The 16354-nt window shown below is 38.6% G+C and overlaps 1 protein-coding gene across 2 annotated transcripts in view; it reads left to right on the forward strand.

Annotated features, from left to right (window-relative positions):
• Positions 1 to 15371, forward strand: part of SLC30A7 (solute carrier family 30 member 7) — a 37333-nt gene extending 21962 nt beyond the window's left edge. For both annotated transcript variants that reach the window (XM_042464772.1, XM_042464773.1), the window contains exons 9-11: positions 10520 to 10610; positions 12362 to 12511; positions 14605 to 15371. In XM_042464772.1, the coding sequence (XP_042320706.1) occupies positions 10520 to 10610; positions 12362 to 12511; positions 14605 to 14652 (289 nt within the window). In that variant the 3' untranslated portion in view covers positions 14653 to 15371. The remainder of the gene's footprint in view (positions 1 to 10519; positions 10611 to 12361; positions 12512 to 14604) is intronic.
• The last annotated feature ends 983 nt before the right edge of the window (positions 15372 to 16354 follow it).

The following is a 16354-nucleotide window of genomic DNA, read 5'->3' on the forward strand; positions in this document are numbered from 1 at the left end:
CAGTAATACTAAACTAGAAGAGGATATGAGCTGCATAAGTGGGCAAAGGAGAGCATTTGATGATTCAGCTCAGTGCTAGTAAACATAGTTAATCTACCATGGTGCTTGTATTTTCAAGGAAATGTGATTTGTACAGTAAATCAGGAGTGGGAATTATGTAGGCCTCCACACAGTAACTCCTATTGGCCATGCTGGCTTCAGCTGTAGGGAGCTGCAGTTTATCAGCTTAGGGAAGATTGCTTAATTCCCACTCTTGCAGTAAATAGTTAGGCACACCAGATGACTTTCCAGTTTTCTTTTGCAGCTTTAGTTTAGTGTGGTGTTTTAAGAATTGTAATTGCCAGTGATGAGTGGCAGTATTTCATTTTAAATCTTGTACCTTAACTCTGCACTTGGGGTGTGTGTGGGTGTGTGTGGGTGTGTTGAAAATGATGTATTTAATTTATATCCCACCCTTTCTCCTGGTGCCAATGCCCAGTACTGGTGAAGAAAGAAACGATGATTGAAAACAAAGTAAAATATGTTTGATTCCAGATGTGATTAAGCTGTGTGTCACTGCAAGACAAATATAGCCTTTTTATTTAAAAAGAAGAAGACTCCGCACACTCTTAAATATAAATGATTTTAGGATGATTTTAGTTGTTTGCCCTATATAATCAACTATACGTTCACCTTATGTATAAGTCAAGGGTAGATTTGGATTTTGAATTCTGGATTTTGAAATGATCTGTGGATAAGTGAAGATGAAGCAAAGGATGCTGAAGAACTTATAAAATTCCAGCAGGCATAACTGTTTGTGCTTACCCCAAAGGCTGGAGGAACGAGGTAAATGGTGGCTGTGCAATATGTGGGGGAGATGATCTGACACAGATGGAGCTAAGAAAATGCACATGTCTAAAATAATGAAAAGTTAAAGAAAATGGTGATTGTTAGCAGTGATTATAACCTTTAACATTAATGTGATAACTTTGCCTGATTTTAACCCAGAAAAGCTGACATACATACACAGATGTCCTATCAAATCCTTCAAGGCCTGGTTCCTCAGCACCAAAGGAAAGGTGCTAAACAGTTGCCACTGCTGCCATTTTCACCCTCAGGCATTTTAAAAAGTCAGAAGCGGTGCCACAGCAGAGAGTAGAGGAGGTTGGTGGTTCTTTAGGTTCTCCCAGGACAGACTAAGCTCTTGCTTTCTACCACTCTACTTATGGAAGGGGATGGTTCCTTTTTGATAAAGAGTTTTAAAATACAGTACTTTCATTGTCCCATGAATAAGTTAACCCAGTTTATTGGAGGTCAATCTTTTAACTAAAAGTTCTAGACTTATACATGAGTATATAATTATTTTATGCTAGAATGGTCCTGTGGATAGGAAATGAGTTTGCAATTTAGCTAGGGTCCGCATTAGGTAAAGTGTACAGCTGGATTAGTTCCAAGTATTCAGAATAAGTTGTTTTCTTTTTCATAACATCTATGTTGAATAAATTGCTGACAGTCTTAAATTTCCATTTGCGGTTTGGATGCAGTGTATGTGGTTCTTGTCCACAGTCTTCAGCTTTCTATCCAGTGCTGAACTGATGTTATCAAATTCTGGATATCTTTTACCCCAGTATATTACTATTCATGCAAGCCAAATCTATTGCTGCGTGCCACAGTGTGACGTAAATATGAAATCTGTTTCAGACCCTTATGCAGGACTTCTTATGAGATTGGAAATGTGCAAGGGAAGAGTAGGAATGTGTTATTTTCCCAGCATGGCCTTTTTGTCAATGCTGCATCCATCCATGCATTGAGCAAATGTCTCCAGTGGGCAGCCTGCTGTACTCATATATGCTCTCTTGAGTTCCAGATAAGAGAGAGGGAAGAAGCCACACAGATTAGCAATCTCAGCCCCGTGAATGCGGAAAATCCACAAATAAAAAAGCATTATTCTTTTTACCTGAAGAACACCTCTCTAGGAATCTCCAGGTTCTGTAGTGCAACTCTATAGTCAACATCTGCCAGTTGTTGATCATAGAAGGGGGGATCTACAAATGCCTAGAGAAATGTTTTCTCTAGGAACTTATAGCTTCTCCAGCAGAACTCTATGGTCAGCTTCTGACAGAGTTGCTCTGGAGGAACTGTATGAAGAGAGGGGCACCTAAATAGGCAGGTAAAACTGCTAGTTAGAGAGACACCTCTGGGTATCTTCCAGAGATATTTTCTTTTATTACTACCAGTTTTTCAGTATTGATTTAGGTATCTTCTGTTTTTGGCTATGAATGATGCTTGCTCTATAGCTGCTACAGAATACCAGTATAACCAGTATAACCTGACTAGAACTAGAAGATTCATAGAATTAATAGAATCATAGAATCAAGATTGTTCTGAAAAGAATCCTGCCAGTGCACCTGATGTGCAGACCTGATCTCAGAGACAGTTTATGGAAGGCTAGAGTGACCAGAGTCAGGTGTACTGCTGAATCTGAACAATCATTCATTGATTGTGAGTGTATGAATAAACAGCAGAAAAATATATTCCACATGGTTGTTCTGGTTGGAGACAAATACAGTACTTAATCCCTCTTCAGGTTATTGCCTCAATGTATGGAGGACTGTATGGATAGTGGGGACACTCTGGATATCTCTGTACAGTGGGCAGCATCAGAGACCTTCACGTGCTTAGGATCTTGGAGGGTTTTATGACTGTATTTGACTGAACATAGTTATAGATTTCCTCTGATGATTGGAAACCATGCCTTATCAGGATGCTTGATCATGGAAGATCATCCCACTAGCCCCTTTTCAATTGAACCCTGAAAAGGTATTTGTTTTGTCAGAACTGGTCAACTGACAGCCCACAAACCAGGACCCTCACAACTTATTTGTCTGAATCTCAGCAGTGTAGAGGTGTAATATGGCTCTGCCTAGCCAAATTGTCTTTGTGCAGATTAGTTGATTTGTTAAAATTGCCCCAGTGTTGCATATCTCTAGTCATCCATGACAGGTTCACTCCAGCCAATATACTGTATGCAAATTGTATGCAGTCTACTCACATAGGACCTTTATGTTCTCTTGCTGTTGTTTTCTTCAGCCTAGAGCATGTGCTAAAAATAGGAAAGAGAAGTTGAAGTGTATAGTGTCTCGGAAGAAAATATATAACAGCTTTTCTATACTCCCATGACTAGTAAATGAAAGAATAATTAACAAGAAAGATATATGTCTTTGCCACACTTTTAAAACTGACTCTTAAGTAGAGATGAATAAGCTTCCAGTCTCCCCTTGGATTAACGTGGATATTGCCCAAGGTTTTTGAGGTACATGCGAGGGAACCATGGGTAAATATGCAGAGTAATTTCCCTCACTGACTCAATGCATTAAATTGGAACAAAGTAGATTGTATGAGTTGTGAACACTAGTGGTCAAGATCCAAGGGGAGTAGAAGGAGATTGTCTACTACAGAGAGAAATCCGTTATTGGCTTCACTTCTACATTCTCCTATTTGCCCCTCTATCTTTTTATTCCTGCCTTATTTAATGTAATGATGTTCCATTAATTTGGGTACAGAATAAAGAAGTATAGGACAGAGTCTATGGATGCGGGAGCAAAGTTAATATTCCATATAGTCCAGCAATTTCTGGGGAGAAAATATGTTTGAGTCAATTCTTATGAACAGCTCAGCCTCAGCCTTCAGAGATCATAGCAAATCTTGAATTAAATCAAACTGATTTTCTCCCTTTAATCAGGTGAGTCATTAGGATATACACGTCTCTTTCTTTCATGTGAAGAGCAAACAGTGTCCTGCCTTTACTCTGGTATCATAAGAGCAATATTTGTAAAGGGCCTGATAGTAATGCTTTCCCCCCTGCTCCTCTGTTCTCCTGGCTACCGGTGACACTGCTCTACAGATTTGTTACTTGCCCCCACCCCCAGTTTTCTTATGGTGGAATCATTTTTAAAGTAATTGTGAGTAGCTTTGGCAAAATCAGGGCCAATGTTGGCTTCTATATGTCAAAGGGTTAAAGTCAGCACACTGGGAAATGGTTAGATGTGTGTGTGTGTCTTACCATGAGCATCCAGCACTGGGAAGGACAAGGCTGGTTACACACAGCTGATGCTCATAGGCTCAAGGACACTCTGGTGCCTGCGTGCACTAAACCTGGATGATGAAATATGTGTCTGGATTACACAGGAGGACACTTTAGAGTATGGGACAGGAAGTGATTGAGTTTGGGAGACCGCATGGTCTGAAGGCTATATAAACTCAAGGGCTTCCAGTAATTGCTTGTGGGTTGTAGTAGGAGTTGGTATTCATGTGATCTGTATTATAGTGTTGGTGATTTGGATAGCACTCTGTAAATAAAGATAGCACTTCGGGAGACTTGGCTTGTCTGGTTGTTAATCAGCTGAAGCCTGGCATCGGTTGCTGAGAGCTCCTGGAGATTCCTGCATTCCTTCAGTTCCTGGAAGACATTCAGTTGCTGTTCTCTCTACTGAGGGCTGTGAACCACGTTTCTGAATTTGCCAGTTATACTCTGCTATATGCCAGCATTGGCTATATGGCTCAGATGAGTTGCTGACACTATAGACATAACATTTGCTGTACGGTACTAGTCTTTCAAACCCCATGTGAAGTTGACTGTCAGTTTTCACTGTTGGTGTTTTGGGAGATCGAAAGGATTTGGGGAGGGGGATAGTTTGTGCAAAATCTCTACTTGAGGAGGCATCAGAAACAGAAAATTACTGCTTTTTCACACCCTCCTGTTGCTGCTGCTGCTGCTACTGCTACTACTACTACTACTGAGAGTCTTCAGGCACTTCCAGGATAAACCCAGAGGCCACAGTAGTTAAACCTTGGCTACTTGTTTCTCAGCAGCAATACTTAGGGGTGGGGTTTGATTATCATTCTCCTCCCATGGGCTTTGGATGTTTCAAGTGTTATTGCGGGTCCCAGAAGTTTCTTTTTATGAGATGGGAGAACTTTACTTTCATCTTTGCTTCTGTGTTTGGCGAACAAGCCCTAATGATTGTTCTCTCATTCTCTTGAAAGCCTTGGCATTGCCTGCATTTCCCCCCAGATAATGTAGTACGTACTGGAAAACAAAGTACAGTTTAAGTGTGTGCTGTCTTCTGTCATAAACAGAGAGAGGACACTTTAGATGACTGAATATTCTGTGTCCTACATTCATCATCTCTGCGCAGTTGATACATGCCTCAAATGATAGAATTGATGTGTTTTTGTAAGGAACAACTCACATTTAGTTTGATATTGTGGATCTGCTTTGTACATATAAGGAGAACTTGGCATATCATATCTGGACATCCCCTAAAAGGTGACAGAGCAACTAAAATTTAATGAATAAATTTTCCGAATAGATTTCTTAGGCCTTATTTGGAGTGGAAAATTCATCTGCCTGGATTATGGCCTGTATTCTGCAAAGGACTTAAGTATTTCTTTAAAATGTATACTGCTTGATGAGTGTCTAACCACTGACCAGCTGTTTTATATGCCTTTAATGGAAGGTATTATTGAATAACTATTCACATGATGTTTGCAGTATGGTGGCTTGATACAATTTTCTCCTTTTGTGGTGACATAGACTTCACCACAAACTTGGAAAAAAGCATATGAGGTCATCTAGCAAAGTATTCCCAAGTTCCTTACACTGATGAGTCCAAAGCTTTTAAAAACAAAGTCTTTTGGCAAAAGAATAATTCCTCTGACTGTTTTGCTTCCCACCTCTTCTTTTAAACCTCCTTTTAAGGCCTGTTGTATGACACTTATTCTTAGCATGGTTTTGTGTGGAATGTAATGTGTTGTGGGGTGGTCTGAGACTGAGAAATTCTCAGCCCACCATCAAATCTATGGACATCTACTTTGGGAAGTGATGGACATGTATGCATCGTTTTGTTCTACTGGCATGGCATTAATTTAAAAGCATATTTTCCAAACACTGAACTCATTCTGGGAAGCTGTGGCTGTTAGGTGAATGATCTGGTTTCTTTGTTTTGTCCTCCGCCGTATTCCTCATGTGCAGCACATGTTGAGTTGTTTCGTTAAACATAAAGTGATTTTTATTCAATCATTTTAATATATTTGGGATTACATAGAAAGTTTATAGAGTAACTTCCTGGTGTTTTTGTACTTTTTTTGTATAACATATACATAGTACTGTCAAAAAGCAGGTGAGTGGGTAAGAGGAGAGGTGAACAACTCACTGCAGTAAGGGAGGTTTCCATCCTGCCTAAAGGAGTCTGTCATGAGGCTGTTACCAAAAAGGACCTCCACCATTCTGAATAACTATCGGCTAGTCTCTAATATCCCCTTTTTGGCCAAGGTCTTGGAGCACGAGGTGCCCTCTGAGGGTGAGATGAATTATCTAGAGCCATTTTAATATGGCTTTCGGTCTGGTTGTGGGATGGAGACAACTGTAATCAATTTGGTGAATGACCTACGCAGAGAACTGAACAAGGACAGCGTGTCCCTATCAGTTCTGCTGGACTTCTCCATGGCTTTTGGTACCATCGACCATGGTACTCTTTTGGGCTGCCTCTCTGGGATGGGACTTTGAGTCACAATTATGTAGTGATTCTGCTCTTTCTTGGAGGGGTGAACTCAGGTGGTGCTTGGGGACTCCTGTTCAGTTCCCTGGCTGTTGTCTTTTGGGATCCCACAGGGTTCTCTCCCCCCCCCCTCCATTGTGTTTAACATGAAACCACTGGGAGACATCACCTGGAGATTTGAGCTTGGTGTCATCAATATACAGATGATACTCAAGTATATATCTCTTTCCCATCTGATTCCAAGGAGATTGTTTTGGTACTGAATGAATTTCTGTTATCAGTAGTGGTCTGGATGAGGGCAAACAAATTGAAATGTTGTCTAGACAAGACAGGTGCTCCTGGTCAGACAAAAGGCAGATAAGGGAATAGAGACTTTGCCTGTACTGGATGGGGTTATGCTCCCCTTGAAATCTCAGGCTTACAGCTTGGGTGTTCTCCTGGATTCAACTCTGAGCCTGGATGCCCAGGTTTCAGCAGCTACCCAGAGTGCATTTGCACAGTTAAAACTAGTGTGACAGTTGCACCTGCTCCTTGAGATGTCAGCTCTGGCTATTGATTCCCTTCCAGTTGGCGTACTATGTGGGGCTTGTTTTAGGTCCAGAAAGACTGTTTCTCTCCATATGAACCTGCCAGAACACTAGGTTTTCCAAGGAAAGGCTTTCTTTTGGTCCCACCACCATCACAATCTTGCTTGGTGAGGACATGAGGGAGAGTGGAACTCCTCTGGAACTCTCTTTGATGAAAGGCTAGGCTGACTCCCTGCATGGTCTTCTTTTGCTGGCTGGCAAAAACTTATTTTCAGGCAGGTTTTAAATATATAATTGTACCTAGAGAGGCTTTTTATTGGAGTGTTGGCTTTTGTATGTTTGTAATGGTTTTATACTTTTAGCTTAGCATGTTTTTAATGATTTTATATTTTATATTTTTATTGTCATATTGATGTAATATAGTATCATAGCCTTGGAAAGAGACCACAAGGGGCATCTAGTCCAACCCCCTGCCATGCAGAAAATCACAATCAAAGCATCCCCAACAGATGGCCATCCAGCCTCTTCTTAAAGCCCTCCAGAAGGAGACTCCACCACACTCCGAGGGAGTGTCTTCCACTGTCAAACAGCTCTTACTGTCAGGACGTTCCTCCTAATGTTTACATGGAATCTCTTTTCCTGTAGCTTGCGTCCATTGTTCCGGGTCCTATTCTCTGGAGCAGCAGAAAACTAGCTTGCTCCATCCTCAATGTGACACCCCTTCAAATACTTAAACAGGGAGGGTTATCATATCACCTCTTAGCCATCTCTATTCCAGGCTAAACATACCCAGCTCCCTAAGTCTTTCCTCATAAGGCATGGTTTCCAGGACCTTCACCATGTTTTAATTCTGTTTTAAAGTTGTACATTTTTTAATCTTTTGTGAGATGCCTTGAGTCCAATTTAGGAGAAAGGCAGCATATAAAATAAATAAAGAGCAGAAGGTAATTGAATGATCCTGATTGCTTTATAATAGATCAACATATCTTTCCGTAAATCCTGCAGAACAAACTCACTTTTGCAACCCTTTACAATGTAGTGAATAACTGCAGATTAGTTTTCTTAAAGATTCTGATCTGAATTGGGTGCCAGTGTTTAGCCAGGATCTCTTATCTACCCTAGATGGCATAATCTTCATACTGAAGCCAAATAAATCCTAGTACTGTATTCTAAACAGTGAGTGCTTGCTGTCTTAGCCTTTCAGCATGGAAATGTTATGTCTCTTCTGGTGTAATAATATTGTCCCTTTTACAGTTAGCCTGTAATTACTTCCAAATGTTCAGCTGGAACTCTGCTAAAGTCCCTGGATTCCCTTATTCCACGAAATGCAAAGCTGGCTCTTTTTGACAAGTCATTTCAGTATGGCTGAACAAGTCCCTAATTTTGTTTTATGATCCTTCCCCTCACATTCTCCACCCTCTGCTTAGTATCTTGGATCATAAGGAAAACATTTCCCAAGCCAGATAAAAACACAAGAATGCTGTTTGTGTTTCTTATGCTTTTTTATGACTGATGTAATTATTGTTGTAATTGATGCTAGACTTAAAGAATTAACAGTAATGTTTTATATCAACATTATCTTTTCCATGTGGACTGCAGGAGGGGCATAGCCTTTGTTTCCAGATCTTGTAGCTAAGTCTGCTTCCAGGAGTGAAAGTTTATTTTGTTTTCTGGTTGAAAAGTGGGGATGAGGGTCAGGGGTGTTATGAGTGTAAATAGCACTCTAGGCAGTTTGTGGGGCATCTGGGGTTATCTGTGTCTACTTTTTAAAATGGAAGAAAGGTTGGAGAGCACAAAAAGGGGTTGATGGCATATGGGTATGATAGATGGGTCTGTTTTCTTCACCTAGGCTGTAGCTAAGGCTTTTCTTCCCATAGCCATCTCTTAGAAAGTCTTTCTGTCACAAATAAGTTTTAGGCTGCTATTTGTCCTCCCCAGCCCCATATTCTTGTTGTAGTAAACTGCATTTTTCATTTTCTGAGGTGCAAATATTAATATCTTGACTTAACCCTATAGTATGAAGAAGCCTCATAGCCAAACATGCATTTGGGTCACTTTTCTCTTCACATGAGAATGCAGTCCAGTCTGTACGTTTTCTTACAAGGTTTGTTTTCCATTTCATCTCATCCAGGGAACTGTGGCTAATTACATCAGAACAAGCCAGGACATTGAACCACGATGAGTGTGTTATGTAGCCATTAACCATTGTTTCCCAATTCAGATGAAATGGGAAAAGAAAACTAGTGAAATACTTACTGGCAAGCTCATTGCACAAAGTTAAGAACAAAGTGACAGTGTGTGCCTGGCCATAATGCTTGCTCATATCTAGCCTTATTAAGCTGAAATATGTCTAAACTTAAAATTCCTCTATAATAGGAGAGAGCCCAAGTGAGCTTGTACTGCTGAATCTCCTATGCTGTTCGTGTATTCCTTTTGAGTTTGTCAAACTACCTCTGGATTTGTTTGAGCTGCATAGATTTAAATCCTTCAAATGCCTTATGCAACCCATCAGCTTGTTTGGCTTTCGAAAAGCCGAACACATTTTTTTTGTAATAGGATACAGGTATATCTGTTCTTAATTGGCACTGGCATCATTTATGCAAAGTCTTCAGACTTGGGGATAGTCTGTATATGTAGTTGCTGTTGGATGGTGTTGTATGCTTTCCGTAAAACAATATGTATAACCTCTGGCATGTTTTCCCCTCTTAAAGGTCAATTTCAGTGTGGCCATTGTATCCATTACTGGCTTTTGGACCAATTCCCATACTTACATCGTCACAATTCCCATACCAACGCTTCATTTTGTTAGGTTCATGCTGTTAAGTGAAAGATCATCCCATGAGCTTGATCTGAACTTTATACTCAATTTTGACCACAGGTTCAACTTTGAACAGTTTGCCTAGATGACTTTCTGAAATCTGAGATGAAGAATTTTATTCTATTTGCGATAGATTCAGTACATTGCTTTTACAAGTTTGTGTAGGTGACCAATGGATTGCAACTAGAATACTACTAATTTTAATGGACAAAGTAAAGCTATCATTTGTTAAAGCCTTCCTTATGGAGTAAAGTGCTTAAATGATTAAAATCCTTATGGATTAAAATGTTTAATGAGTTATTATTGTCCCCAAAGAGATCACACTCCAAGCATTGTGTACAGGTGGATCCAGAATATAAAATATGGTAAAGAAAAAGACAGTTACACTTCTGGGAGTAGTGTCTGTTACCAAAACAATCTTGTTTTAGTTGGTGAAGTCCTAGTTTCAGCATCATCAACAATTTTTTTAAAGTGCCTTTTTTATATTCTCTTATGCTACTGACCTAAGAACACATTTATTTCTTCATATGTTTTGGGTGACAAAAGGAACCTAATACTAACCTGTTGCACAAATATTTTTTGCATTGTACTTTAAAAATGATGGTCTTTTAAATCACCCTTCCAAATCTTCCTAGTGTTGTTCCACTTCTGAGAGAGTCTATTGGAATTTTGATGCAGCGAACTCCTCCCTCGTTGGAAGGGGCTCTGCCTCAGTGCTATCAAAGGGTAAGTTCATCTCCTTCCATTTAAAATACACTCCTTGATTACAGAGCAGCCAAAATGTATAATCTGAAGGATATACTTCCCTTGAAATATACATTTCAAGGGAATACATTTTCTTAACAAGTGACAAAAAAGTGTCATGCCAGAACAAATTGAATGACCTGATTACACATTATACATTTTAACACATTTTACACTTTAAAATATAGCTGTTTTAACTTTTAAAATTATTTGTTTATATTTTATATTACACATTTTAATGGCTTTGTATTGTTTTGAAATTGTATTGTTTTAAATTTGTTGTTCGCTGCCTTGACTCCCTATGTAGGAGAAAGGTGAAATATAAATAAATAAATAATAACAATAATAATTCTGATTTGTGATCTTGCATACAGTAATTTCTATACTGTAGGATACTTGATGTTTATAATGTGCATTGGATAAATCCAGGAACACTTGCCAATTCTGTGCTTTCTATTGCTTTTAGCAGTAGTGTCTAGCATATTTTTTTAGTCACTTGTACTGGATAGCCCAGACAATAACAGTGATGTGCTGTGGGATGGAGAGATTACGAAATGGTTGTGGATGAACCATTCAGTGTTTTGTGTCCTGTATCTCAATCTTGAGAATACCTGCAATACCAATAAGTACTGAAAAAGAATATCAATGCCCTTTATTGTAACATTCTAATTTGCCAGTTTGAAATATTTGACCGCCTTCTGTACACCTAAATCACTAATGTACACAATTCAAATGTGCTCAGGTATAAGTATTGAGACACTTTTCCATTTTAAGAGATTATATGGTTCCTGTTTCTGTTAGTCAAAACAATCATGGGAAGATCACTTTTCAAAAATGTGGTACAGATTGAGTCTTCCTTATCCAAAATGCTTGACCAAAAGAGTTTTGGATTTGGGATATTTTTTTTAGATGATGTTTCTTGGAGCGGGGACTCAAGCCTAAACATGAAATTCATTTTTGTTTCATATGCAATGCATGCACATAACCTGAAGGTAATTTTATACACATTTTTAATAATTTCTGTGTAATACAAAGTTTGTGTACACTCAGCCATCGGAAAGCAAAGGTTGACACTATCTCAGCTACTTGTGAGACGTTTTAGAATTTGGAGATTTTGGAATTCTGGATAAAGGATACTCAATCTGTATTGCCAATTTACATAAACTAAGAAGACCATAATTGAGTTATATTCACTCTAACAGCATGAAATGTCTTTTAGGTCCAAAACATACTGCAGAAATAATCCAGTTTGAGACTGCTTTCACTACATGAGCTGAATACTAGAGAATCCTGGAAATTGTATGTTTGTGAGAGATTTTGCCTTCTCTGTCAGAGAGTTCTGGTGGCACAATAAACTACAATTTCCAGGATTCCCTAGCATTGAGCCAGGGCAGTTAAAGAGGTCTCAAACTGGATTATTTCTGCAGTATGTTTTGGACCTTAGACGATGGAATCATGTAGCACTCCAGAGTGCAGTTTACAACATTCCTTCTCATTAGTTAAGCTGGCTAAGACTGAAGGTAGCTAGAAATCCAACAACATGACTTCCACACACGATGGGGATTATATGGATTTAATATCTGTTTTTTGAAGAGAAGTTGAAGAAATGGCTCTTTTCGCGGAAGAAGTACATGCATGTATGTAGCATCTTGGTGTGGCTCTTTTAGACAATTGATTTTAAAAATCCATTTTAAACTAAAAAAGAATGCTCTAACTCCACCTTTCTATTTTAGGTTCAGCAGTTGCAAGGAGTTTACAGTCTACATGATCCTCATTTCTGGACCCTTTGTACTGATGTTTACATAGGGACTCTGAAACTGTTTGTAGCTCCAGATGCTGATGCAAAATGGATTCTAAGCCAAACTCACAACATTTTTACGCAGGTATGATATATATGTTCACTGTTACTGCATATATACTAATGTTTCTGAAAGCAAAGGATTTTTTGGTGGAAAGATTAAGGAATTGTAGAATCATAGAGTTGGAAGATACCTCAAGGGCCATCCAGCCTGTTTAAAGACCTCCAAAGAAGGAGACTCCACCACTCTCCAGGGGTAGCGTGTTCCACTGTTGAACAGCTCTTACTGTCAGGTAGTTCCTCCTAAAGTTTAGGAGGAATTTCTGTTCCTGGACTTTGAATCCATTGCTCTGGGTCCTGTTCTCTGGAGCAGTAGAAAACAATTTTATTCCATCTTCAGTATGGCATCCCTTCAAACACTTAAACAGGACTATCATATCACCTCTTAACCTTCTCTTTTCCAGGCTAAACTCACACAGTTCCTTAGGTTGTTCTTTATAGGCCATTGTTTCCATATCTTTCACCATTTTGGTCTCCAATACAACAAGGATTACAATACAAGTTTATTGTACTTTAGTGCATGAGTGAACAACTGTAGTGGGTGCCAGGTCTCCCCCCTCCTTCTGCGGGCTGCAATGAAGTCTTGACTAGAATTGTAACTATAATTTACTTTCAGTTGTCACCCTTGGGTTTCTTGGCTAGGGTCTTTTTTTAGTGTGGGGGGCAGGAGGAATTAAACATAACTTACCATTCTTGGCCATATAGGGGTAGAAAATGCCATACTTTGGTGGTCTGGGAGCTTTAGGGTGGAGTCTGAACAAAATAGGTGATTTGCATGGTTCCTAACCCTATTTTACAGTCCCCCAAAACCTGAGGTTGACTTGTAAGCTTATCCTTAAAATCTGAAGAAACTTAGAAAAATCTAGTCTTTTTTTCCTAGAAACATATTCCCTAGAATTATGTTTTTTAAAGATCTATCATTCCCCTGCCCTATTTGAAGGATATCCTAAGTTTCTATAGAAAACCTGATTATTGGTCTTACTCTTGCCCTGAGACCTTGAAGTGTATGTACAAATAACTAAACTACCTTACTTTTTAAAAAACTCACAAGTGACATCCTAATCCTGATGCTCTTCACAGTTGACAGTGTAGATGTGTTTTGTACTTTGTTATACTTGAGGAATTCCAAAGTCCAAGAAGGAAGATGAGAAGGAACCACCAGTCACTTGGCATTTCATTGCTGTTTCTAAGAGCTCCCTTGTGGTTTTGGATACCAAATGCTGCAGTGAATTACAGAGGCAATCACTTTTATGCATATACTGACTTTTGATTCAAAGAATCTATCACATATCACATATGTTCTGTTACTGCACATCAGCCTGCCAAAACATGAGATATGAACATTTCTCTCTGGAATATTAGTTGTGTTGCATTCTAGGTAGCTGCACGTTCCCACAGCTAAGAGCTTTAAGCCAATAAAGAAACAATTAACTCGTGGAGAATGTATCTTAGCACTAGAAAGCCTTCATTTCATCAAGCTGTTGGCACCCTATGTTCTCTGCAGGGTGGCTGTCTGAACTCCAAATCAATTGGAGTACCTGACTGCTTGAGCCACAATGTGCCCCATGTCAAATTGTGTGTGAGATTTGTGATTTGCTCTCCTGACACTTCACAGTAATGGGGGTTATTTTGGTGGAATAATAATAATAATAATAATAATAATAATAATAATAATATCTTTTTAAGGCAAAGAACTTTTGTGTTGTACATGGACCTATTTATTAACAAATAACTTTGTAATTTAAATTTGTTCAGGTATTTCAGCTTAGTTTTTGAGATAGCCAAATGTTTGAATAATGTTTATTGGTCCAAATTTTAAATTGTTTCAACTGATCCCATTGTAAACTGATCAGGGTTTCTGTGATGCTATAGGACAGGATAGAAATATTTTGGTGATATTGGAGCAGGTTTGCAAAGCAGTTTTGAAACTACCCTTCTGATCTACAATCTTATGAATCCCCACACCCTACATAGCTAGTGGCATGGCCACTGGATGTTATCGTTTAAAATTAAAATTTCCAAATCATTCCCTTCTACATTTTTCTGGTATTTGAAATGGCTATATATACACACATCCTCACATTTATTTTCTAATGTGGCTCTTTCTTATATTTGCAGGCTGGAGTAAGACAGCTATACGTACAGATTGATTTTGCCGCTATGTAGCAAATACCTTGGACATTCACTTTGGACCAAAGTTTTTTAGTGCTGTTGTGATTTAAAACAATGTACTTTCTTTGGTACAGAGACTCTTTTTCTCTGCAATTGTCCAAAATGGAATACACTGCAGCCTTTTGGCTAGATGAAGAGAATATTGAAAGGACACCATCCTGGACTACACAGGCTTGACTTTGAGCCCCAAACTTTTGTGGATCATTTGCCACATTTGTTCCTGCAGCAAATGTAATAATAATGTGGTACTGCAATCATTGATTATACTTTTTGTGAAGCTCCTGAAGTTACTGCTCATTCTCATGAAGCCAGTGTTGTGCAGGGAGGGCGTTTGGGTAAAAAGAAAACAATAATTCTGTTCAAAATGTCACAGTGCTTGACATTCTACAACGTAACTGTATGTAAGACTGTTTGTACTTTGCAAACTTTATGAACCAAACCATATTGGGTTTTCAGAGTGCCTTTATATCAAAATATCTGTCAGCAGATATGAAACATCGGGGATTTTTATTAATTTTTGTGGCTACTACTTGTACCCAGTAGGATTCTTGCTTGCAACTGGTGTGAATGTGTAACTGCATAATGGTATATGTTGAATAACCTCTTAACTGTTACATTTTGAACTTCCATGGAGGTAACTCTTCAATTTTACAATACAAAGGTAAAATGATTACAAAAACCTTGTTTACACAATGTTCTGACTACCATAAAGTGAGAGAGAGAGAGCCAGCGAGTGTGGTTTGAGCATTGGATTACAATTCTGGAGACTAGGGTTAAAATCTCTGCTTGGACACGGAAACCCACTGGGTGACCTTGGGCAAGTCACACTTTCACAGCTACAGAGGAAAGCAAAGGCAACCCTCCTCTGAACAAGTCTTGGCAAGAACACCCCATGATATGTCCAGTTTAGGATTGTCATAAATTGGAAATGACTTGAAGGCAAACAGCAACAAAGTGAATCTATTAGAAATTACTGTATGTGTCCATTTTCTACAGGAAAACCTGCAGGAATGTGATGTTCACATCTTCTATTTTTCTTCTTGTCTGCAGAATTGTTGCAAGTTTTTACGAAGCTTTGGAAAAGGAAAGATGCTTTCATGTATTCCCATCTCGGGTTTGTCACCTAATTTGGCAGATTTACTTTAACAGGGGAATGAAGGTTTTTATATGCTAGTCAACAGATTATCTGCGGCTTTATTACAGATTTCACATTCATAATTAATATTTAGAAGTAATTCAGTTTTAAGATCTTATTAATATTAAACCAGAATATTCCTTCAGAAATCCCACAAGTATATGCAATGAAATCCATCCGTTTTTATGCTCATTATTATGTAAAATAAATGGCTTTGCTGATCATTACCCCATATTTAAAATTTGAGTTTGTAGTACATTTTTAAAGGGCCCCTAAAGTTTTTCAGGAAAATCTTATGACAGTTAATTACCAGGGCCAGTATTTTAATGAATTATGTATAGTTCAGCCAATTTTGGTTTTAAAGCCATCATCTTCCACTTTCTGTCTTAATGAAGTTCTTTGTAGGCACCATAAGGGATAATATTTTGTGGGTTTATCTGAAAGGACTAGTGAGAAGGTTCCCCTAAGTATCACTTAAAGGACATTTCAAACAAAATAAGAGACCTGTTAATGCATCTCTTTGATCAGAATTGAAATACTGTATATACTCATTATAAGTCT

The sequence above is a fragment of the Sceloporus undulatus genome, chromosome 4 (assembly GCF_019175285.1).
Source record: "Sceloporus undulatus isolate JIND9_A2432 ecotype Alabama chromosome 4, SceUnd_v1.1, whole genome shotgun sequence".
NCBI lineage: Eukaryota > Metazoa > Chordata > Lepidosauria > Squamata > Phrynosomatidae > Sceloporus > Sceloporus undulatus.